The sequence below is a fragment of the Desmodus rotundus genome, chromosome 9, assembly GCF_022682495.2.
Source record: "Desmodus rotundus isolate HL8 chromosome 9, HLdesRot8A.1, whole genome shotgun sequence".
NCBI lineage: Eukaryota > Metazoa > Chordata > Mammalia > Chiroptera > Phyllostomidae > Desmodus > Desmodus rotundus.
The window spans coordinates 74675533-74701703 of record NC_071395.1 but is presented as its reverse complement, the minus strand read 5'-3'; the positions used below and the strand labels follow the sequence as shown (position 1 = coordinate 74701703).

Here is a 26171-nt window from a genome sequence, read left to right as displayed (position 1 = left end):
CAACTAAAGATTGCATTCCCTTCCTGTATTATTTACACTGTCCTAGTGCCAAAGGAATTATGCAATGTCTTTCAAAAATGGCTAGTGTAAAATCAATTGTAAAAAAAACAATCCTACTTCTAATTTATAACCCGACCCTCAGGGATACACAAATGCCTGCTATTAACAGTCAGTTTCAGTACATGGCTTACAGAAATTTTTTTTCTATGCATAACACCACTCCTCTTTTAAAAAGAAAATGCCATTTGTCTCTTACCGACTTTAAGGGAGGTAACATGGCTGCTAATAATCCCAAAATCCTCTTCTGGGAACATTCAGCAAACACCTGCTCAGGGCTTGGAGTAACTGCCTTTTCTGTGATGGGCTTCTGAGATGGCGCTTCTGAATTTTCAGCGTCTGAGTTGTAAAATACCAAACTTTCAGATTTTTCCAGCTTCTATATATGTACAAAGAGGCAAGTAAACCACTGCACTGTCCCTGTGCTGCTACCGAAGTCTTAAAGTTGGGACTTTAAAAGCCTGTTGCTGAACATGTCTTGCTCAAGGAGGCCTACCCTGATCACCATATTAAATGTACAGCCTGCCCACCCATCTCTCTCCCACCCCTCTGGAACCCCTCTTAACACACTATGTCATTGCTATTTATTGTGTATTGCCTGTCTTTCCTTCTTTTCCTTCTTCCCCTCCTCCTTTTTTTTCAGTGATGTATCGCAAGCACCCAGAAACGTTTCTGGAGCATGGCTGGTAGGCAATCAATACTTGATGAATGAGTAAACTGTATGTGAACCAGGATGCTGGTCCTCCGTGGCATCAGGCCAGAGTGGACTTTGTGCCTCCGTCACAGAGCAGCACACGGGAAAGATCCTGCCTCCCAAGGCTGCCCCGAGGAGTAGGCTGAGTGAGGCACTTCAGCCCACAGCACCTCCATCTCTCAGCTCATCAATCTTCCTACAACACAACTCTGACCTTGCTGCTGCTAACCACAGGCAGACACCTGAGGCCCTCCACAGCAGAGCACCTCTCTACTTCCACCTTCCAGTGCTCCACTCCAACCCTCCACACCTGCTAAGGAGCTTCTCCTCTGTGTTTGCTGGGGGGGTTTTCCATTCTGGGGATTTTGCTCACATTGTTCTCTCTGCCCTGAATGCCCTTCCCTTAAAGGCTTTATGTGAATACGACCTGTTCTAGTTAGATACCAGTCACTGTTAACACCACTTACACCTCTCTTCTGAACAGAATCACATTCCACCTTAAATTACAGTCACTTGCACCTCTGCCAGACTAAGCTCCGTGAGGGCAGGAGCTGTGTGCCTGCCCGTTGGGCTTGGTCCCTGCTTCATCTCCAAGGCCTAGCACAGTGCATGGCACACAGAAAGCACTCAGTAAGTCAGGGAGTAAACAAGGTAAGGAAGCAGCTACAGTGAAAGAAAAATGACTTTCAAAGTATTATCAGTACCATGTGAAACAGAACTAAGAAACCACACATCCTTGCTTTGCTAGCCGATTTAAAATTGGGCAACCAATAGCTCAGGAATGAATATGTGTGCATTTTAAGATGAAAGAGGTCAAGAAAATGATCAGAGTGTTTACCTGGAAGTCCTGTAGGTGTGCTAGCATGTGCAGGTGCAGATGAGTCTAAAATTTGAATCTGGCATGAAGGATCCTTCATTAATGACATATTTTCATTTGCCTTATTTCTCTGCTTGCAATCCAAAGGTATGACTTCCTTATGAACACCACTCTTTCCCTAAAAACAAAATGATAAATGTAAAAGAATTCTTTTCTTTATTTTTATATTTTAAAGATTTTATATATTCATTTCTTGAGAGAGGGGAAGGAAGGGAGAAAGAGAAGGAAAGAAACATCAATTAGTTGCCTCTCACATGGCCCCAACCAAGGACCTGGCCCACACCCAGGCATGTGCCCTGACTGGGAATCGAACCAGCGATCTTTCGGTTCACAGGCCGGTACTCAACCCACTGAGCCACACCAGCCAGGGCAAGAACTGTTTTTTTATTACAAAAGTTTACTCATTAATATTATAATATGACTTTTAAAATCATTAACCAGTCAGTCTTCACAGACTAAAATACTTCTGATTTCCATCAGACAATGTCCTTCATCTCTAATGGTAAATCTATACTCTGAGGCAATCCCTGAATGACATCACAACAAACACCTTCCAAACGGCCCTCAGTCAGAGCCTGCAGTCACATAATCAGTGGCTCTAGAAAAACCTCTAATACATTCTACTCAGCGTTCAGAAGCCAAGTGTGGAAAGTTCTTCTCTTGCGAAAAAGGAAAAAACAAAGGTGTGAATTTCCTTCTAGCACACTAAACTGACTTACACTTTTGAGAATTCCATTTTGGCAAGGGGACTTTATTAAGGAGCCCTCAAAGGAGCTGCGAGGGTTTTCTGGCTCAGGACTCTGGTGGTGAGTTGCCCAGACTGGCAGGGTAACAGACCTCAGCCTAAATTTCTTCAGGAGTCACTCATAGTCACCCCTAAACCAGCTGTACTCTCCAGGTCCTCAGGGTGCTTTTCCCTGTTGGAAAGCCAGTTACGCAGGAAGTCTTCTGTGTGTGGTGAAGGCACCCCAACTCCAATATGTCTGGGAAGGCCAAGACACCCTGAATCCAAAGCTGTAGTTTTGTACAACACTAAACCCTCACGAGAAGACCCCTGACATATCCCAGTGGCAGCTGCTTATCACCCCCTCTCTGGATACTGTAGCCTCAACATCAATCCTATTCTCAAGTCCTTCCTAAGAAAAAAGTGGTTATAAGATTGTCCTAAGAGGGGACCAAGACTAGGAGAGCCACTTGCCTTCTTAAAAATGTCCCCTCCAAAAAGACCTCCAATGCCATACTCTCTGTACCATAAGACCCTTTGTGAAAACAATATACGTAATTCCAAAGCCCTGGCTACTCATTTTACTCCCGATCTTCTTCCCTGTTGTCACAGGACTCCCTAGTGCCACCGTAGTTGCACAGAAGTGGCACCCGACAGGGTCTCATTACTGGCCTGAGGCCCTCGTAGATAAAATCCCCTGGGTGATGTATCCAGCTGAGGTTGTTTACTTGAGGTTGTTTAAAACAGAAAGTATTTCTAGTCACTAGAGTGGGGGAGGAAGAATGGAGAGTGGGAGAGAGAAAAGGAGGAAGATACCCTTAATAGGGCCTGAATTGGCTAGAAACATGTGGGAGTTTAAAAACAAGTGATTTGGCCCTGGCTGGTATGGCTCAGTAGTTGAGTGCTGGCCTTCAAACCAAAGGGTCGCCAGTTCCATTCCCAGTCAGGGCACACGCCTGGATTGCAGGCCAGGTCCCCAGTAGGGGGCGCACAAAAGGCAACCACATATTGATGTTTCTCCTTAGGACCACCGTAATGGGGATATTCAGGTTCTATTGTGGGGAAAGTGCTGGGAACTGCAGCTTGTATTATTTTTTACGATTTTATTGATTGATTGATTTTTTAGAGAGGGGAAGGGAGGGAGAAAGAGAGGGAGAGAAACATCAATGTGAGACACAATGATCAGCTGCCTGTGGTACAGACCCCAACCGGGGACCAAACCTGCAACCTAGGCATGTGCTCTGACCAGGAATTGAACCGCAACCTTTCACTTTTTGGGACGATGCCCAACCGACTGAGCCACACCAGTCAGGGCTGGATACCCTGGATGCACCCAGATGCTGATGGGGAAGGGGACCCAAAGAGTGGGGACACCTGAGGAAAAAAATAATGCCCTGGGAACTCCTTAGAAAAAGGATTCTTGTCTCTGGGGATGGAAAGCCTAAGATAAGCCTGTAATATCATTTTGTATCAAAAATTAAGGAATGTGCAATATGGAGACATCAAAAGGACACAAAAGCCAGCTGAAAGGAGATTCCATCGGTCAAGTATGGGAAAATTTGAGTATCAGAATAAATCATGAAAAGTGATAGATTTTAACCCACTGAATAAAAAAATTCACCAAGTCCAGTCTGATGTAAGTAATGAATAAGGAGATAAATGGGGAGCACAGTGTTCATGGGGAGCATAAATGATGCTGGGAGCTCATAAGAGGAAACAATCATTCCCAGGCTCAGAGGTGCAGACTGCTGATTCATCCAGTCTCCGCTGACAATGTTCTCTCTGCCCCACCGTATTCTGGGGGTAGTTAAAATGCTGCCTGGAGAAGGGGTTTTGTGGTCACAAATGCTGGCTCTCTGGCTGAGTGAAGTTAATAGAATTTTCAAGTTTTTGCCAGCCTTCTCTGCATTTGTCTTCCTCTAAACGACAATGGGTTCCCAGTGAGCTACAGCCACCAAGTGGGGGATCCTGCACTAGTTAACGTGGCAGAGACAGAGGAAAGGAACAGGAAAGGAACATTAGCAGCTCCTGAGGCAAAGCCAGGGACACTGACAGCATGAACGCCAGCTTTGGGGGTAGCACCACAGAAGCTATTCACTGTCCTCTCTCACAAAACAAACTTTAATGTCACTATCAGAGGTGTTGCCTGCATCCACAAAGGCTTTTCTTCTACTAATATAACTATACAGAAACTACTGTGTCTACTTGGCAAATAGTAAGCACTTAGTGCGACCTATTTGTTGACTGAATATAAATTACAACTAAACTATAGAACCGCCATCAATCAATACTGTCAGAAATCAAGCTGAATGAAAATCCCACAACTACAGGATTAAAGAAGAAACCACATCGAGACTGGTAGGAGGGGAGGAGACGCAGAGACCTAAGAATGGGCTGGTCCCATACCCACGTGAGGCAGATAAAAATCGGGAGCGTCTCTCAGGAGCAAGGGGACACAGCCTCACAATCAGGCCCCCAACCAAGGGTTCCAGTGCCAAGAAGATAAGTCTCCATAACTTCTGGCTGTAAAAACCAATGGGGACTGAGACTGTGGAAGACAGAAACTTCTGGAGTCCCAGGCAGTTCCTCCTAAAGGGCCCGTACAAAGTCTTACTCAGATTCACTCCCTCCGAGCTTCAGCACATGGGCACAGATTGAAAGGCATTAGAGAGATATAGAGAGGAACTCTATATAGAGAGATATAGAGAGGAACTGAATTGTCTGGCATCAGGGCAAGAGCTGGGGGGCAGGTTTCTCCCAGACAGAATTGCTGGCAGAGGCCAATGTTCCTTTTCTGAGCCCTCCCCATACAGAAGCACAGAGCTAGCAGGTGGGCACCATATCTGAGACTCCATCAAAATGGCTCACATTGTTTGTCGCACCCTGGTAATTCCCTGAGGCACTGCCCCACCCAACTTTTGGGCCCACCCAAGCTGTTTCCAGTGTCTTTTCCATATGAATGGCTTATCTTTGTGCAAGCTTCAGATTTTCCTAAATTCTCTCAAACAAGCAGTAACTGGCTTTAGTGAGCCCATACCTCTTGCTAAGTTGCCCCAGGCCAGGCACTAGCAGAAGCTGGCCTTGGTTCACAGCTTGGCCTTGCCTCGGCACCTCCAAGCCCAGCACTAGTGGCAGCCGTCTGCAGACTGCTTTGTATGTCACCCTCCCATGTCCAGGTGTGACCCTAGACAAGAATATAGGCGATGGCTGACCTTGCACACAACAATAGCAATCAAGGCTCCACTATAACAGGAGGGTGTACACAGTACACACAGAGGGCGTACCATGAGTATCCAGCTTGTGTAATAGGGGAGATGTCCTACAGGACATCCACCACAGTAGGCCACTCTACCAACACCGGCAGATGTAGCAGCTCTACCTAATACATAGAAACAAACACAGGAGGGTTGCCAAAATGAGAATACAAAGTAACATGGCCAAAATGAAAAAACAGAACAAAACTCCAGAGAAAGAACTAAACAAAAGGGAGACAAGCAATCTAGTAGATGCAGAGTTCAAAACACTGGTTATAAGGATGCTCAATGAACTTAGTGAGAACCTCAACAGCATAAAAAAGATCCAGTCAGAAATGAAGGATACACTAGTTGAAATGAACAATTTATAGGGAATCAACAGAAGAGTGGATGAGAATCAAATCAGTCATTTGGAAGCAAAAAACAACCAATCAGAACAGCGAGAAGAAAAAAGAATCCAAAAAAATGAGGATAGTACTAGCAGCCTCTGGGACAACTTCAAGAAGTCCAACATTCACATCATGAGACTGCCAGAAGGAAAAGAGAGAGAGCAAGAAATTTGGAAATCTATTTGAAAAAATGATGACAAAAAACTTCCCTAACGTGGCAAAGTACATAGACATACAAGTCTAGGAAGCACAGAGAGTCCCAAACAAGATGGATGCAAAGAGGCCCACAGCAAGACACACTACAATGAAAATGCTAAAGGTTAAATACAAAGAGAGAATCTTAAAAGCAGCAAGAGAAAAGCAGTTAAGTTATCTACAAGGGTGATCCCATAAGACTGTCAGCTGATTTCTCAAAAGAAGCTATGGACTAGAAGGGATTGGCAAGAAATACTCAAAGTAATGAAAAGCAAGGACCTGCAACCTAGATTACTCTACTAAGCAAAGCTACCATTTAGAATGAAAGAACAGATAAAGAGCTTCCCAGACAAGGAAATGCTAAAGGAGTTCATCACCACCAAACTAGTATTATAAGCAATGTGAAAGGGTCTTCTTTAAGAAGAAGAAAAAGAAGATCAAAATTCTGAACAATAAAATGACAATAAATACACATCTATCAACTGAATCTAAAAAACAAAGCAAACAAATAAGCAGAACAGAGACAGAGGCATAGATACAGAGAACAGTTTGATGGATGCCAGGCTAGAGGAAGATTGGAGGAAATGGGCAAAAAAGGTGAAGGGACTAAGAAGTACAAATTGGTAGTTAAAGAAAAGCCATGGGGATGTAAAGTACAGTATAGGAAATGGAGTAGCCAAAGGATGTATATGCCTGACCCATGGACACGCACAATGGTGTGGGATTGCCTGAGGGAGTCAGGGGGGTGCTGGGTGGAGGGGGCAAAGGGGAAAAATTTGGACAACTGTAATAGCATAAACAATAAAATATAACTTTAAAAAATAGGTTCATATATGTAATGTTCATCATGGGCCAGGAACTAATCTCTTTAGTTACATATTGTTCAACCCTTATAAAAAATCACCGGGAGGCAGGTAACAGGGGTGGTTAGCACTGATGTGAAACTACCTGAACTGTTTTAAGCACTTTATATAAATTAACTCAATGTGTGTAGTGTAATGTAAGTCCTCACAACAACCCTATGGAATAGGTATTATCTCCTTGTTTCACAGATGAGAAACATGAAGCAAAGACACTGTGGTAATGTGCCCAAGGTCTGATAGAGCAGAGAGCTGAACCCAGGTAATCTGGGGCAAGTGTGTGCCCTTAACCTCTCTGCTCTGCTCCCCCATGTGAATGGCTCTCTCTGCGTAGTGAAGGATTACCACTTACACTGCAGGGCACAAAAGCGCCTGCATCTGACGGCTCCTGAGCACTCTGGAGAGCTTTCTTCTCTAGCTGCTCCTCTGACGTCTGGGTGGGCACAGTGACTGGTGGGGCCTGGTTTTCTGGAGTAGAGTCAGCATCTGGCAATACACCAAGAAGAGCTAGAGCTTTAAGACCTGCATGGGAAGCAAATGAGAGAATGGTTAAAAGTTTTATTGAAAGGGTGATTTCCTGCAAATGTGATATATAATACTTTGCTACTTTATGGAAATAAATTACTGAACTCTCTACAAACAAAGCCAAGGAGTACTCAATACAAACCTCCCTGGCTATCAAATCTATTCAGCTCCTGATTTCAAACACCGGAAGTTTGGACAGCAAAGGCTACTGTACTTTATTAACAAGAGAAGATAAAAGATACAATAGGATTGTCTATTTAGAAAATCATAAACATTGACATTTTATAGTAGCCCCACACAACTAGATTTCTAAATTCCCACTGGCAAATAGACACCAAAATAACTCTGAGGCACGGATCCTGCCCACCCGCTACCTATAAAGGTCTGATTTCTCCAATGTTTACTAGAACGGGGAGTCCATTATTCTGAAAGGAACTGAAATGTCTCAGAAGTTAAACATTCACATTATTTTCCCCTTAGCACCCCTCGGTAAAGTCAAAATCATTTAGATATTCTATAAGGCAAACCATTTTAGTTATAAATAGCTCTTATCTAGAATACAGTTGTGTGGAAGTAGATATGTACTCCAGGTTAAAAAAAAAAAAAAAGGCTGAATTCCTTGGGCAAAGTTAAGTCTCACAGATTCAAATACTAAGTACTTCACCCACAGACATCAAGAGTCTTAATTATTAATTTATTTTACATATTAATGTACACATTTTAGAGAAACTAAATGCTATTTTAATGCCAACATTTCTCTCCAGTGCATTAGGAAATTAAAATATAGCTCCATACCAGGGTGAGCACCTCTTGTGGAGAACTGGATTTTGGAGCCTCTAAACCGAGCACAGAGTTTCACATCTGCTGGGACTTTTCCTTCACAAGCGGCTGAGGGCTGGTTTGGTTTCTGTGCATGAGGAACAATTACCTTTTCCCTGGTGAGCCTTCATGAGACAGTCCCCAACAAGCTGCATGCACTGGCTCCGCAGGGTGATGGCGCTGCTGCAGGCCTGCGGATCCAGCTTTTCACCGTCCACTTCCTCTGAGCTGGCCAGGTGGGCACTATAGAGAGCCAGGGCAGCAAAGAGCAGCCAGGCGTAGTTGTGGATGTAGGGCTGGATGAGCCTCTGTCGGTCGCTGATCCGGATGGTCACCATCGGGTGTGCTGTGATGCTGTGGGTGGGCAAATGGCTACAAAGACAAGACATTTTTAAGGCCTTACATGCCTTTGTAAGCTTCCAGAAAGGAGAACAGGGCCCAGGGGAGCACGTGCATGGTCACAACTGAGCACGCATCACCTCTAAGGCTGTAGTTACTGAAAACTGAAAGATAAGCAGGGGTCCTCACCCGGAAAAATTAACAAACACAAACACTGCACATATCATTCTGGGATTTCACAAGCCCCAAAGGCTGTCTATGAAAACGAGAAGATGTAGAATTCCTTATAGAGAAATTTTTCAGGGTGTGGTTATAACATTTTGGTAATGTAAGAAAATGTCCATAATTTTTAAAGATAGATACAAAGCATGTGAAGTGATTTAAGGTCTGTAATTTGCTTGAAAGTACTTAAACAAAGAAAAAAAAGGAAATGAGTTATGCACACATAGCAAAATCTCCCTAATTGTCAATCTCAGTAATGGGCATTACAGGGATTCATTGTGCTAGTTTCTTCACTCGGGTATGTTTGAAATGTTTTGTAATGAGAGGTTTTTCTAATTATAAAAGCTAGCAGAGCTCTACATGAAGAAAGAGTGCCAGCGTTAGAGGCCACCTGAGACATACCCATAGGAATATTTCTTTGCTGCATAGCATCCATAGCAGAGATCAAAGTCCTCGCACACATTGCAATTCATCCTCCGGCCTATGATCAAACCCTGGCAGTGGTCACAGGTAAACTCCATGTTGACCATTTCATGGTCATCTCCGTGGCCCTCGGGCTTCACACCACCTGCGGGGAAAATATCAGTGTGAGGTGGACTGGGCAAAGGGCTCTTAGAAGGGCTGTTTCCAAACCTACCAACCACAGAAGCAGGGCTGTTCCCAATTCATTGCTCATGATGACAGGGGCCACAGGCATCTTCTGGAGATCAGGGCATTCTGCCCAGTGGCTCTGAGCAAATCCATGAACAATATTCTCGGCACAGAACTGCCGATCAGTGGCACTATGGAATGACCTCCTTTTCCAGTGCAACAGAGACTGATTAAATAGATTACCAATATCCATTATGACTGCCATTAGGCAGAAACAAGTCCACGTGCCAATTTGTGAGCTATCTCCCATGCCCCCTCCTCTAACAAATATTAAGCATTTACGTGTATTTTTGGTAGTAAGCATTGAGGAGTGGTTTTGCTCTTACATTTTCATTCCAGAATCAGAGATGGAAATAGACTTCATAACCCCAGACCCAGTGAGTGAGAAAGTATGTTAACCACAAAAGAGATTGACTGCTCTGGTCTCCTTCTTAATCTGAAAGTCCAGTGGCTCTCCACACACTGTCACAGACTCTACTGATCGCTCCTCATGTCTGACTCACTTCTGTTCCCACTGCCACAAACCTAGTCCAGGCACTAATCCCCTTCTCACCACTGACACTGACTTTCTAAGGGAAACTCAAACTAACCGAACCACCTTCCTCCAGCGTAGCTCTGATTATGTCAATAACCTGCTTAAAAACCCTTGCCCGCTGTCTGTAGACTCATTCCAGTTCCTTAGCCTAGTGTCTCAGGGTCCCACACTCTGTGCCCCACCTGTCTCAATCCATCACTCAGCTGGACACTTGAGCACGTCTACCTAAACACACCACAGATGCTCACACCTCTGGCCCTGGACTTGCTCTGCTTTGGATGGTGGCGCACTCTCCCATGTCTCCTTCACATCGCCCAGTTCTAACTTTCTTCAAAGGTCAGTGCACATCCAACCTCCTCCACAAGCCTTCCCTGCAACAGTGACTGCTCCTACATCTGAACTTTTCCAGAGTAATCTGTACTGCTCATCTGTAACCAGCACGCACACTCTTGGACTAGAACAGATGTGTCCAGTCTCCTGCTATGACTATAAATACTTCCAGGTCAGAGGCTTTATCTTTTACGACCGGACCACGTACACAAAGATCACTCAATTGCTTACTACTACTGGTTTGCTTTACCTCAACACCTGTTAAGTCAAGAGTATTCAAGAATTTTTGAAGTTTCCTTTGTGTGTGTGTGTATTTTACCACTTTTAAACACTGCATGATTCAGAGGGAAAAATAATTTTCTGGAAACTCAGCTGAAAGAACACTCACTGGTCCTGAGTATTTACTGAGTGCCTACACCCCACATGATGGAAGATGAAAACACATCAGGAAACAGAGCTCTGGAACTGATGATTCCGCTGGGGAGATAAGGCTCATATTTGCCAGCAAGTCAAAGAATACCACTGGGCAGTGTTTTTAGTTAGTACAATGGGAGACTGAAAATCGACAAGACCAGAGAGAACAGAAATGGTCATCACTCTTGGTATGGCACACGCAGACCATGCAATTTACCCAGGAAGCAGGTTTTGCAGAGATCCATGTCGCTGCACTGCAGGCACCTATAGCGATGCCAGGGGGCAATCTCATCACAGCCATCACAGGAGATGTCCACGTTCAACAGGTCACAGTAGCGCGCAATAAACATGTGCATCTGTAAGGTGAAATAAACACAATTACCCAACAAACTTTCTGATATGGCCACTATTCATTAATCAAGCCATCTCTGAAAGGTACTTAAGATATTCCGGGCATTGCACTAGGTACTAGGATTAGGAAATGAAGGAGCTTAGTGTCTAGTCAGGAATCCCCTCAAGCAAACAGATGACACCGAACAGTATAACAACAGCTTTGACAGGCATATTTAGGAGGCTTAGGGAACACAGAAGAGGGACATCAAGTGGGTGTTGAGTTTTTCAAAGGAGATAATTCCTCATTTGAGGGACAAACAGGTTTTAGTTGGGTGGAGTTAAGGGTAGGGGTATGCGAGATAAAAGCAGTAATGAGATCTACAGGAGGCAAAAGGGAACCAGAGGTGGCTGTGAAAGTGGCGGTCATTCAGTATGCAGAATACAGCAGAAAGGGAGGACAACCAGATAAAGCTAGAAAGGTTAAACCACAAAGCCCCTCCAACGCTAGTCTAAGGAGTCACTGACCATTTTTAAATAGAAGACTAGTTAACGTGGTCAGATGGGAGCATTCTAAAAGTTCCTCCGGTTGTTAAGTGAAGACCGGACTGAAGGGGCAAGGCTAGAGTCAGGGACAGTGACCGTGACAGACACCGTTAAAGCAACTCCACGCCCGCCCGCCCGGTGATAGCGGTGGGACTGCGCAGTGAGCTCCACGGCAGCAGGTGGGCAGATGTGAGAGGTGTTAAGGAGGCAGACGTAGGGTCCTTGGGGACTGACTGGATATGGAGGACAGTAAAAGGGAAAGGTCAAGAACAACATCCAGATTTCCGGCTTGGGTACTTAGTTGGACAAGGGTAGTAGTGTTTATAGTTACAGGAAACACTGCAAAAGAAGCATTGTTTACTGGCACTTAAAAAGGAAACTTTCTGGGGAGATAGCAAGTATACTGTTTCATAAATAAACTATTCTACCAGAAACTACCTGGAGGCCACAGTACAGTTTATCTTTATAGCCTGGAAATATGAGAAATAAATCACTAAGTCACCCAACAGTAATAAATCAGAGTGAATATGCCAAGTCACTCTAAAACTACCGAATTGCTCCCAGTAAGACATTAAGATACACGAGAGAAAAACTTGCAAAGGCCAAGCTGGTGTGTTCCATCCAAGCACCACAGAAGTGCTACCTGAGCAAAGTAACTGGCACATAGTAGGCATGCAATACTAAGAGAATCAATGAATCTGAGGCTGCAGATGCCTGGCACAATGCAGTGGTGACTGATGAACACCTAGTGGGGAGAGATGGACCTGCCAGGCTACCTGAGCCTGGTGCTTTTACGCATCTGAATCACGTAGCTCTGACTCTGTGGACATATGGCTGCTTCCATGATCACCAAGCCAACCTTCTGATTGAAATGTGGCTTCCCATGTTGCTTGTCTATAGGAAGCCAGGGCCTTCAGCAATTCTATTTCTCACTGTAAATTAATAAAATGGCACCTAATATCATACTTCAGCCTTATGAACCGATTTTCTCTGAGTCTAGTTCTGTGGGAGGGAGTCACTCTCTGAGTGTGGTCAAGTCAGTATTCGGGGCCCCTCAGGTTAGAGACCATGATCGGTGACAGTGGACTCACTAAGGCATTCTCTGCCACCTGAGCCCCCTCAGGAGACAGCCTGCTGGCACTTCCCCAGGCAGACTCTCCTCTCCAAATTCCTAGCAAACCACTTTAGATTACTCTAGATGAAATGTCTTACTTTCCTCTGCTTCTCTGGATCTTCCTGGGCTATTTTTTCATACCAGGCCTCAAACATGCCATCCTGACACTCATCCATCCATTCTGAATTCTGCTTGGCATCAGCAAGCTCATCTTCTTCACTCCATTGGCTGAAAGAAGGACATAAAGAGAGAAAAGCATGCCTCTCCCAACAATCCAGGAAAGTGCTGGTTAGCAGACCCTGTGTCCTATGGGGTCTAAATTATTGGATATTTTTAAACTTCTGAGGGGAAGAGATCAATTTGCTTTCAAAAAATTCCAGGATTTTCCAGATGTTTGATAAATATATACAGTGGCACCCTGGTACTTCTTGTTAATTAGCTCCAGAACTCGTGACGAGTGTGAAACCGAGGAGTACTGACTGATAAAGCATTTTCTCTTGCGGGGTGGCGCTGAGACTCATGTAAGTTCTAGCACGTGCAACGAGTCCTGAGCAAGTGCCGAGGGCTGAAATGTATTTTTTCTCATCAAAATGCACTGAGTACAGGGTCTGACGAGTTCCGAAGCTGATGAGTACCGAGGTATGACTGTATACCAATAAAGGGAGACAACCTTTCCAGGGCAGACTGCAATGGGTGAGGAACTAGAATTGAAAGTTGTACCTACACGGCATAATTGCTTGACAACCATTTGTGGTGAACCTACTATGTGCCAGGCACTGGAGCCAAATAAAGTAATTTTTTAAAAAAATCTGATTTAGTCATGCTCAGTATACCCTGGTGGTATCAGCATGAGAAGGAATCAGGAGACCCTGGGGCTTCGACTCTCCCACTAGCTGCTGCAAGACCCTGACACAGCACTCAGCCCTGGTCCTCAGTTTCCTCATTTCAAATAGAGTTTCGTATAGACAATCCATGGGCTCCTTAGATGCAAAATTATAAACCTCCATTCTTTCAGTTACAGTTTGTTTTAGCAATCAGAATTTTAAGTACAAAATGATTTGCTCAACCACAAATGAAAAATAGATGACCAACCAACAAATACACATCTGTTCATTCATGTGATCCAACAAATTGACTTTAGGCCTGCTCAGACTTAGCTCTGGGCCAGGTGCTACCAGGGACTAGCAGGCAAGGATAGGGTCCCACCCCAAGGACTCTATCCCTAGGTGCAGATGAAGCCTGAATCAATGAGCAGACTGACAGGTACAGAGCCAGTGTGCTGATGCCCCTGTTCTGTGTCCCCTCTCTCAGCCAAGAGCACCATCTGACAGCAGAGCAACGGCTGCGGTTTGGTAAACAAAGAGACAGCTTTAATTCTCTTTTTCCCAGAATCTCTCTTCTGAATGAAAACTGTTCTGTTGTTAACGCATTCACTTATTTCCTACTAATTCTCTCCTCTTGCTTTTCCCATTCTCTTCCCCCTTCTTCCTACCCACATGAATGGTTAATGGGTAACTTGAGCAGTGTGAAAAGACTCTCATTGAAGGTGGGGGAAAAAACCCTTCACATACTATTTTTTCCTCATACCTTAAGTCCTTAAAATGTGCAGGAGGTTAGAGTGGCTAAAACCACATACATATATAACAAAAAAACAGAAAAGGAGTCTCCAAAAATGCAGAGGGATCCCCCTTCTCCAAGTGTGCACCTCAGCCACCAACTGGCTTACACACACTGCCATGCACCAGGCGCCGGTCCAAACACTGGGGAATAGAACCCATCAGGGCTTCCCCACCACCCTGTGAGGTCGGTGCCATCATTATCTCCTGCTCTGAAGGTGAGGAAACTGAGGCAGAGAGAGGTAAGTACCTTGCCCGAGGTCATCCAGCTAGTATGCTGCAAAGCCAGGATCCCCCACAGCCTAGCTCCAGCGTCCGCGCTCCGCACCCCTGTGCTACGCCCCCTGTATTCCGCACTCTACTCTAGGAACTGCAGAGTGCAGCACGGTGTTCTTACCTGATCACACTGTCGTGCACACTTATATTTTCTTGTGACATTTTCATGAGGAGATCTGGTAACTGAATGTCAACAAAGAAGGTGAGATCACTGGATTCCCACCCCATATCCAGAAGATGAAGCAGGGCTGTCTGTACACAGGACAAGGCAGGCAGCAAGGATCTAAAGAGGCCATAAAAGTGAAATTATCAGAGCTGCACATCCCCATCAGAGACACAATGCAAGTCAGAGAGCTGGTTTTACTGGAAAGGGAAAGCACAGGGAACTCCAGATGGCTGGTTTGGGTTCTTGATACTCTCCTTTCAAGTTTCTCACACGCCATACAAACCCTCTTCAAAGAACAGCTTAAAGAAAAGAGTTGTGAAAGCAGAGTAAGGTTTCCACGTTGCCAGGATTACTGTAGGGGATGTCTGGTGGAAAATGACTGAATAGTAAAAACCACCTCTCAATAAACAGCAGGAGCAGGGCCAGTCCCCACTTAGCTTATGCAGCTGAGATTATGCAACTCAGATGTAGGGAAGAACCATTTGATTTAAGGTTTATGTCTAAACCACTTACCATGGAGAAGACTGGGGAGTGGCTTTATTATTTGTTTTAAAACTGTATATAATATTTACATTAAAAACTGAAAATAATAATTTACAAATTCTTAGATAAACCAAGACCCACCCCCTTTAAAAATCTGCACACGCCATATAGGAAAAAAAGCTTGGAGAAAATATACTACTAAGTTAACATTAGCAATTAGCTCTAAATGGTGAGATTGGGGGTTTTCATTTTACTCTTTGTACTTTTTACATTTTCAACACTAATTTTAAAATCAGAAAAAGTGTAAATAATTTTTTTTCTACAATTTACAAAGTTGTTCAGTACCTGTCATTTATGCTACTGAATCCTTTGATTGCTTTAACCAGAAAGAGAACAAATCGATAGTAAGTGTCTCGAATTTCTTTGTGCAGATCTGCACCACAGCCTTCCAAGTGTCCAAAATAACTAGAAACAGAGGAAATCACAGGTCACTTAATTGTCAGAACATCATTTACTTAATAATCATTATTTCTTACAGGAAAAAGAGCCAGGAAGAAGCAAGCTGAATGAAGTAGCACAGAAACTTAAGCAAATACAAATACAATGACTTTGAAAGTAACAGACAAAACAGCCTGGGTCAAGAAGGCTGCCTACAGGAGTGTGGAATACCAGTAACCTTCCTTTGCTAATATAAAAACCGTCCTCCCACCACTACCTGAGTGCCAGATACTGTGTTAAGTATTTTTCACAAATTACCACCATGGAGTCGTGCCCACCCTTCCACCTCCCTTCACTGATGACTTTAGCACCAAGTTCACTATCTTTGACCTTTTTCACCTTGGAGGCTTTAATATCCATGAAAACGATGCCTCAGTCCCTGGATTCTCTGCCATCTTCACCTCCAGTGTTCTCCACCCCATTAGCCACCCCAGCCTGATGGTCACTTCCTTGTCCTTGTCAGCACAGTAATGGCACTCTCTCTGAAATTCTCACTCAGAGCATCCCACTCTGAGCACAACCTCTCATCTGGCTCACCTGCGCTGGGACTCCCACAGTAGCATTTTCAATCCCAGGAGCTCCACCCCATGACACTCCCTCGTGCTCACTACCCGCTATTCCCAGCATGCTTTCTCTTTGCTCTCAGCTTAGAGTCCACGGCCAATCACACCTTGGCATTGACTGAGGGCAGTCACCAATGTCCTCATTTTCTTCTCCGTCCATGTACTTGCCTAAGAAATCTTATACCAAGTCAAAACAGCTAAGTGTTGCTGGAAGCAACACCACACAACCAAACTGACCAGGGTCACTTTAAATTCGCAACCAAAGCTCTCAAATAGGCACTCAAATTGTCAGGCAATCAGACTGGCTTTCTCAATTGTTATGATTACTTTACACCTTCCTACTTCTCCTTAAACTGCCACTACCTCCTCCTAAACCATTTTTAGCTGATGATTATTCTCATAGTTTATTTTTTTTAAATAGAAGTCATCATACAGGAATCCCCCCATCTTTGTACCACCAAGGCTATCAGCTAACTTGCCTCTCTGGCCACGCTGTGCATCCTCCTGCTACCACAGACAGTCTCCCTGGCCTGTCAAAGGCCGACTTCTCTACTCATGCAACTGCTGCTACATTGATCCCTCCCTCCCTGCACTGCATTTTCCTCACTGCTGACTCCTTCGCACACACAGCTCTTGAAACCCTCAACTGATCCCACATCTCCTCCAATTACTGTTCTATTCCTCTGCTCCCTTTAAGGCCAAATTTCTTGAAATAATGCCTATACTGTCTGCATTTTATTGACTCTGTCCCCCACTTCTCTCTAACCCAGTCCAAGCAGGTTTTCCGCCCTATGGCTTCAGGAAGCCTGTTATCAAACCCACTGTGCTCTTCCCTCATGCAGCCTCTTCCACCAGCGTGTGACACAGCCAACCATTCCGCTTCTGACATACACTCTTCTCCCAGCTTCCACAACACCACCATCCCCTGGTTTTCGCTCTCAATGGCCACTCGCTCTTCCTCCACTTGACTTCTAAATAATGAAGTGGCCCTAAGGCTCAGTCCTGAGCCACTGTTTTGTCCATCTCTGTGCCCTTCCTATGAGGTCTCACCTGTCTCCTGGCTTTAAATTCCATCTATTTACACTGATAGTACCCAAATTCTATCCCTGCTCCTGGCTTCTTTCCGAAACTTCAGGCTCCTATCTCTATTTCCTTGATATCCTTACTTGGATGTGAAAGAAGCAGTTCAAACTTAACGTGGCCAAAACAAACTTTTTGTCTTTCTCCCACTCTGTTTCTTCTATACCCTCCTTTCCGTAAAATGTATCACCAACCACTCAACTGCTCAAGCACAAATCCTAGGAGTTTCTTTCTCCAGGAGAACAAGGATCTTGTCTGCCCTGTCCACTACTGTATGTATATACAACACCTAGAACAGCGCCTGGCACAGTCAACACTCAGAAAGTATTAAAGATTTTTTTTTTTTTTTTTTTTTTTTTAGGGAAAGGGGAAAGGGAGGGAGAAAGAGAGGGAGAGAAACATAGATGTACAAGAGGAATTATCTATCAGTTGCCTCTTACGCATCCTCAACTGGGGACCTAGCCCACAACCAAGGCATGTGCCCTGACTGGGAATCAAACCAATGACCTTTCGGTTTGCAGGCCAGCACTCAGTCCACTGAGCCACACAAGCCAGGGCTCAGAAAGCATTTATTGAGTGCACATTAGAACAATATTGTGGGGTATTACTTAGATTAGTATCATTACTGTAGGTGAGCATTAAATTGATCTCACAGCTTCCAGGAGCCAAATGATGAGTATAGGTATATGGGGATATAATCCTCACTGTCTGGTGAAATAGAACTGATAAACTCATCAGAAGAAATAAACACGTTCCTGGTATTTACCTACTGAAAGGATAAAGACAACACATTTTTCCTTAGGATGAGAGAATGAACTGACCAAAAACATGAATTTGTTTCTTACATGGAAATGACAGAATTATTAATTAAAGAAGACAAGGATTTCTTTAAAACGACCACTGCCTGTTTTCTTGCAGACTTGTAATTTGTACTTACTTGGTGAACTCTTTCTGGCATGTCAGAAGTTCCAACAGAAAAAGTATATAGGGTGGATGGAAGCAATGAGGCTGCCCAAGGGATTCTGCACAATACTGAATTATCTTTAGGACTTCGAGGATGCTCTGGGCTTGGGCTTTTCTCAGGGAAAGAACCTTTACAACACTGGAGACAGAACTCAAGTCAGAACACCCAGAAAACTCTTGAGCTGGGGCAGAAAGAAAACATACCCCCCCGCAAGTTCTAATGCCACATTAATACAATGGAAACACTATTGTGAGGAGTCAGAAATGTCACTTGGGCAGAGTATGTGTTTGCTTCTTGTAGTCCTTCCTCAGCAGCATTACAAATCAGTTCACACCAACTGTCCAGAAGCATAACAACCCATATAAAAACAATTCAAAAGGAACCTTGATATCTTTACTTTCCCATAGAGACAATGCCTTAATTCTTAGGATAAGAAATTAAAACCTGAAATATTTCCAGAGATGTAGGTCCATTAACAAATAACTCCAAATTCTAAATTTCTCCCAGGGTTAAAATTAGACAAAATTATAGGTGGCAGCTACCAAAACAGTCTTTTTTTTTTTTTTATCTTGTTGAGATATAATTTATATACAATATTTTGTACAAACCTTAAATGAAAAAGTACTTCTTGAAAAGAAGAAAAAAATCACTATTTCCTTAAACATTCTAAAACAAATCTTGATCTATCCTTCAAGTATTATTTGCTCATTCTTAACATGAGCTTTCAAGCCTTTGAATAGACTAGGTACCTATGGCTTGAAAAAAGAAAGTGCTGGAAAGGTCATGCGTGGCTCACCTCTCGTGGGAGAGTGACTGATCTTTAATAAAGTCCATGACATCCTTCAGCACAGGGTATTTCTCTTTTACTGTGGGCACCGGTCTGGCCTCCTCCAATGATCGGAAGGAGAGTAGCCGGAGTCGCCCTCGGGTGAAGGGAGGCCGCCGAGTGGGAGTGGAAGGTGACGAGGGTTCTTCGGCTGTGGCAGAGGACACTTCTGCGGCAGGAGGGCCACTGCTGGGAGGCAGCTTCGGCTGGACATCCAAGCCAGGACTCCTGTCTCCCGCAGCAGCGGGAGCTGCTTCCGTGGGAGATGCGGAGGCTTGGAAGTGCTCCTCTACCACAGAGCTTGTCCTCTGGCGCCTGTCAAGTGGCTGCAGATGATCAGTTTCATCTGTAGTCACCAAACTGTCACAGCTTTCTTTTGAACTTATACCCATGGGCAAAAATTTTAGCAATAGGAGACTTTTCTGAATACATTCTTTCGCTAAATGCAAAAAAGATAATGGGAAAAAAGTAAAAATTAAACTTATGGCCTAGTTTTAGAGAGAAAATTATCTATTTAAACTCTACAGTTTAGGACAAGAAATGCCTCCATTCATACAGTAATATACATATCTATCAGCAGAACAGAACTGAATTTTATCTCATTATATTAGCCAAAATCTTCCCAGCACTAACTGCACACTTAAAAAAAGTTTTATTTTGGGTCATCTCAAACACACACATAGGGAGAACAGTAAAAAGACGCCCTCCGTGTGCCTTCCCCCGACTTCACTAATTACCAGCCCAAGGCCGGTCCCGTGTCACCCCTCCCCACTGCCCTGTGGATTCCAGGCACCACATTACTTCAACTGTAAAAACTTCAGTGTATTTGTCTAAAAAAAGAAGCTTAAAAAAATAACATAACCATAATATCATTAAAAATTTAACAGTAATTCCTTAATTTCACTGAATATTCAACGTTAGCACACTTTCAAAACCTAACAAGATGTAGTTCCAAAAACAACTGATGCCTCCAAAGAGAAGTAATTAGAAAGAAGCAAGAGAGCAAGTTTCTACATCCTTAAAAGCTAAACTTAGTACTCTGTTACTTTCCCTAGGTCAACACAGCTTCAGCTGAACGAATCCGGAGATGGGCCACTGGGTGCTTATGAAAGAGAGACAGGAGGCCCAGTATGACAGCTGGTGTTGGTGCACTCACCCAGGCTCTCAGGGTTTGCCTCAGCCACTTCTGACCCGCACTTTTCTTCGGCCTCGTTCCCCAGGCTCACCAGGGACTTCTGCTTCATCTCTAACTAGGGGGAGGATTTGAACCACATAATTAGGCTGTCCAGGCACGGCAGCAAGGGCAGCCACAGCAACTACTTCAAAAGCACACAGTACTGAGATCATGGAGAACTTTATAGTTACTGTTCAGCTGATGAGGACATAGGATTGACTTGCTTTGTAGTCCTAGAAGTAATCCAGGTTGTGAAGCTGTCTAAAGCTGTATCTGCAAAACTACTTTCTTTTCAAATATGTGTTATTTGGGAGGTGTTTATACCCATGACCTTATTATTTAAAAAATCCTAGAACACTGGAACTGGAAGGGTCCTTATCTAAGGCTCTCCTTGTACAGATGAACAAGCAGAGATCCAGAGAAGGGAAGGGTCTTGCAGGGGCCATACACCCAGATGGCTACAGAGGCTGGACCAAAATCTGATCTCTATTCAGATGAGGGCACCTCTAAGTTATGCCTAAACTGCCAGGCAGAGAACGGGGCTTCTGGTGCCCATGCAGGCAATGGTCACAACGTGGACCACAGCGCTGACAGCCCTGGTAGAAAGCCACGTGAGATTTACCAGAGGCCGAAGTCCTGGAGAGAGAGCTGGCATCTTGTCCAACTGTCAGCAGTCCGTTCTATGCAAAAACCAGAGGCACAATCTACAACATGCCTTGGCAACTGCCACATCTTTTCTACTTGAACTGACTGTGCGGTAACTGACTTTATCAGACGCTCTTTTTCTTACACTGCTACTACTGCCTTGGCTTCTCTGTCAGCACACTCTTCTGATTCTCCTACCATTCTGATGCCAATAACTTTCAGTTTCTCTTGAGAGAGCCTGTTCATTTTGGCTTCCCTCTATCTATCCAGTATTTTGGGGCACCAACTATGTTCCAATATTTGTGGATCTGTCCAAGGCTATGTTCCTGGATAAACTCATACATTTTAAAAAAACTTCCCAAGGATTAAAAGCTCCTTTTTCAAACTTGACATTTCTGTGAGACATCGGCCAATTAGATTCTTTCATATTTACTTAATTCTCCAGCCAGATGTCTCAGATCAACTAAATGTCCTCATACTCAGCATGTCCCACAGCGAACTTCCGTGCCCACTCTCAGATCCAAGACCACCTTTTCTGTTCTGGTCAGTGTTGCTCCCGTCCCCCAAGTCACCCCACCCAGGACCTGGGAGTGGTCCTGAATTCCAGCCTCCTGTTCACCACTCCTAGCAGTCACACAGTCTAATCATTTTATCTTCTGAGTAAGTAGAAGCCATCCTCATCTAATTATCACAATTACACACAATTAGTCTCCTACTTTCAATCTCATTATCTATCCTCTACTAAGTTCAAGACTTTTCCCCAGTTACCAGTGCAACTATTAAGATGACTGTGAATACATAAAAAATAATACTGATATATAAATATTCATCTCCATGCCCCAAAAATAAAAAAACAATTCTCCTGATTTCTGTGTTTATCATTTCCATGCACTTGTATAATTTTACTACATATTAGTGTACATAACAGATAGACTTGGTTTGTCCTTAGGTTTTATATATGGAATACCGTGCCTATGCAGTCCAGCTACAGCCTGCTGTTTTGGCCCATCATCATGTTTGTGAGCACCATCCACGCTGACACACGAGCTCTGCGTCCTTTTTGTTGTACTATTGTACTGTTGTCATTTTACATTATAGTACAGTATTATATAGTAACATAACGTACAATCTTTTTGTCCACTCTCCTTTTTTCTCCAGTTTATTGCCATCACAAACAATGCTGCAGAGCTGCTTTTCTAACCTGCAGAAAGGCCTCTCCCTCAACAGGGGCCTCCCCCCTGACTAAGACCATCAGTGGTTGCCCAGTATCTAAAGTGATGCTTTCCCTCCTGGCCTTTGGGGTTAGTTACTAAGGGTGTGAGGGGGTCTCAGCTGAGCCCTGTTTACTCTGAACTTTCTCAGTACTCACCAAATTACGGTTCCAAGGGCTCTAAATTACTTTATATCCATTCATATCACTAAACTTTAAGAAACATTCCAAAAGTTATATTCTTGAGAGTTATATACCTTAATTCCATGATATTGTGGTGGGAAAATTTAAAAAATATGAAAATCGCATGAAAGGAAAATCTTACCATCCATATTCGAATCCCATCTGCCAAGGAATACACCTGTGCAAATTCCTCACTCAGGGCTGTCTTGCCCCCACCGTTTACTGGGGAAAGGAGAGACGAAGAGATTACATTCAGCTAACACGATTCACTACTGTAGCATTAAGCACACTGTAGCTTCTCAATCTAACCCACACAAAAATTCCTTTCCCTGACACTAACACATTGGGGGTGGTTAAGAGAGGCCTGGGGGGAAAAATTACCGATTAAGCCACAAATGGCTGTAATGGGTTCTCTGGGTTACTTCAAACTAACTCTTTTCAAGTGAACAACATATGAAATAAACATACTATTAAAGTGAGTAAAATATTAAAAGTAAAAATACAAAAGATATAAAAATGTTGAAAGTAATATAAAAAATACTAAAAGTGAGTAAAAGTAATTACTAACATATAGAAAAACTTCATGGTATATATTAAATAAAAATGTCTGGTTATAAAAAGTATAAAAATTGTCTTATTTGAAAAGAATATACACATTAAAAACATATATAGGGTACACAAAAGTAGATTTATAGTTGTTCATGTGGAAAACAATACCATAATTAATAGACAATAAGAATAAACTGCTCTCGTGTACTCACAACTGTAAACCCACTTTTGCCCCACCCCGTATGCGTGTGTGCATGCGTGTGTGTGCGTGTACACAGATAAATATACTCAGACAAAAGGCTAGGTAGAGACTTCCAGCCAAGATGGAGGCGTAGTTGGATACACTTTGACTCCTCGCAAAACCAAAAGAAGGACAACAACAAATTTAAAATAAAAAATAACCAGAACTACCAGAAAAATCAAACTGTATGGAAGTTCAACAACCAAGGAGTTAAAGAAGAAACATTCATCCAGACTGGTAGGAAGGGAGAAGACAGGCAGCCAGGGTGGAGAGGACTCCCGGCAAAGTGGTGGCTGGTGGACTGGGTGGTCCCACATTTGTGTGCAGATAAACTGGGAGGAACAACTGAGGAGTGAGACAGACCAAGCAACCCAGGGTTCCAGCGTGGGGAAATAATGCCTCAAAACCTCTGACTGTAAAAACCTGTGGGGTTGTGGCAGTGGGAGAAACTCCCAATCTCACAGGAGAGTTCGTTGGAGAGACCCCACAGGGTCCTAGAACGTACACAAACCCGCCCACCCGGGAATCAGCACCAGGAGGGCCCAATTTGCTTTGGGTAGCAGGGGAAGTGACTGAAAGCCAGCTTGAGAGCTGAGCAAGCGGCATTGTTCCCTCTCAGACACCTCCTCCACATACAGTGCCACAATGCAGTGACGTGGGTTGCTCTGCCCTGGCAAATACCTAAGGCTCCGTTCCCTTACTATGTAACAGGCTCACTGAGACAAAAAATATGGCCCAAATGAAAGAGCAGATTAAAGCCCCCAAAATAGAACTAAGCAATTAAGAGATAGCTAACCTATCAGATCCAGAGTTCAAAACACTGGTAATCAGAATGTTCACAGAAATGGTTGAGTATGGTTGCAAAATAGAAGAAGAAGTAAAGGCCATGCAAAGTGAAATAAAAGAAAATGTACAGGGAACCAACAGTGACAGGAAGGAAACCAGGACTCAAATCAAGGATTTGGACCAGAAGGAAGAAATAAACATTCAACCAGAACAGAATGAAGAAACAAGAATTCAAAAAAAAATGAGGAGAGGCTTAGGAACCTCCAGGACAACTTTAAATGGTCCAATGTCAGAATCATAGGGGTGCCAGAAGGAGAAGAGGAAGAGCAACAAATTGAAAACTTACAAACTTCCAGGAAGCCCAAGAAGCTCAGAGAGTCCCAAAGAAGTTGGACTCAAGGAAGCACACACCAAACTACACCATAATTATATAACTCAAGATTAAAGATAAGGAGAGAATCTTAAAAGCAGCAAGAGAAAAGGACACAGTTACCTACAAAGGAGTTCCCCTAAGACTATCAGCTGATTTCTCAAAAGAAACCTTGCAGGCAAGAAGGGGCTGGAAAGAAGTATTCCAAGTCATCAAAGGCAAGGGCCCACACCCAAGATGACTCTATCCAGCAAAGCTATCATTTAGAATGGAAGGGCAGACAAAGTGCTTCCCAGATAAGGTAAAGCTAAAGGAGTTCATCACCACTAAGCCCTTATTACATGAAATGTTCAAGGGACTTATCAAAGAAAAAGAAGATCAAAAATATGAACAGTAAAATGACAACAAACTCACAACTATCAAAAACTGAACCTTAAAAAAGGACAAAAACAAAAATAAACTAAGCAAACAACTAGAACAGGAATAGAATCACAGAAATGGAAATCACATGGAGGGTTATCAGCAGGGAGGGGGAGTGGGGAGAATGGAGGGAAAGGTACAGGGAATAAGAAGCATAAATGGTAGGTACAAAATAGACAGGGGGAGGTTAAGAACAGTATGGGAAATGGAGAAGCCAAAGAACTTACATGTATGACCCATGAACATAAACTAAGGGTGGTGGGGAATGCTGGCGGGGGGGGGGTGGTGCAGGGTGGAGGGGAATAAAGGGGAGAAAAAAATGGGACAACTGTAATAGTATAATCAATAAAATACATTAAAAAAGGCTAGGCAGATACAGAGAAAAATGTTAATAGAGGTGTTCTCAAAGTGGTGAGATCATAGTTGATAATTATTTTATGCTGTTCTGTATTTTGTAAGTTTCTACACGAATGGTTATTTTTATAATTAGAAAATAACAAAAAAGTTGTAGTTTGGTTTTTAGATGAAGAGAAGCGACAGAATATATATACTAGAACAGTGTGACGCTTCTGTTGAATCAATGTATATTGCAATGAATGTTTTCCGAAGTCTAGAATATGCTGGACTTATTCCAGCATAGTAATACAATGGCACTAGTAATACAATGCTGAGAAAAACAGACATGGTCCCTGTCTTTGAGTAGCTTTTAGTCAAGCTGAAAAACTCCTGTACATTTCTAATCAAAAAAGGTAACCAATTTTTAGACAAATATGAGCAAATTAGCTACACAAGGACCCCTCTTTAAGTAGCTCAGCCCGAAAGCACACACAAATAGCCCTTAAAGGTGGGGACAGAAAGAACTGAAACCATGTATATCTTCAAAGTGACAGTGGTAGGCATTCTTAGAACAATCTGTACTCAGCAAAATATTCCTAATTCTCACATTTAATTGTGGCATCTGAACATGATTTGAAAAGGAGCTGCAGAACTCTCCCCCAGCTGGAAACTTTCTGTTTCTCAGCTTTTAAAACACAAAGCTTCTATCCCTCTACTGAAAGTTCCCACAGATAACAAAGACTGTCCAGCTCTCTAACCACAGTTTAATTATGAAACATATATTGAATTTTTTAAAAACCATATAAATCATGTTGTCCCCATTCCCCAGTTGTTTCCACAAATCACTCATGTCTCAATGTAATTTTATTTATCTGAGCAACTTCTTAAAGGAGATACTAATATTTGAGAT

General features: G+C 43.3%; 1 protein-coding gene across 4 annotated transcripts in view; it reads right to left on the bottom strand.

The window, feature by feature from the left end:
• ZZEF1 (zinc finger ZZ-type and EF-hand domain containing 1) overlaps window positions 1-26171 on the bottom strand; it is a 110624-nt gene that overhangs the window by 27817 nt on the left and 56636 nt on the right. For 3 of the 4 annotated variants that reach the window (XM_053910560.1, XM_053910561.1, XM_053910563.1), the window contains exons 27-39: window positions 22702-22781; window positions 20504-20597; window positions 19318-19786; window positions 18495-18659; window positions 15762-15881; window positions 14889-15050; window positions 12974-13103; window positions 11103-11241; window positions 9358-9523; window positions 8504-8766; window positions 7403-7572; window positions 1590-1746; window positions 257-396 (exon numbers count right to left, since the gene is read on the bottom strand). In XM_053910560.1, the coding sequence (XP_053766535.1) occupies window positions 257-396; window positions 1590-1746; window positions 7403-7572; window positions 8504-8766; window positions 9358-9523; window positions 11103-11241; window positions 12974-13103; window positions 14889-15050; window positions 15762-15881; window positions 18495-18659; window positions 19318-19786; window positions 20504-20597; window positions 22702-22781 (2255 nt within the window). The remainder of the gene's footprint in view (window positions 1-256; window positions 397-1589; window positions 1747-7402; window positions 7573-8503; window positions 8767-9357; window positions 9524-11102; window positions 11242-12973; window positions 13104-14888; window positions 15051-15761; window positions 15882-18494; window positions 18660-19317; window positions 19787-20503; window positions 20598-22701; window positions 22782-26171) is intronic. The other variant, XM_053910562.1, reaches the window with a different exon arrangement.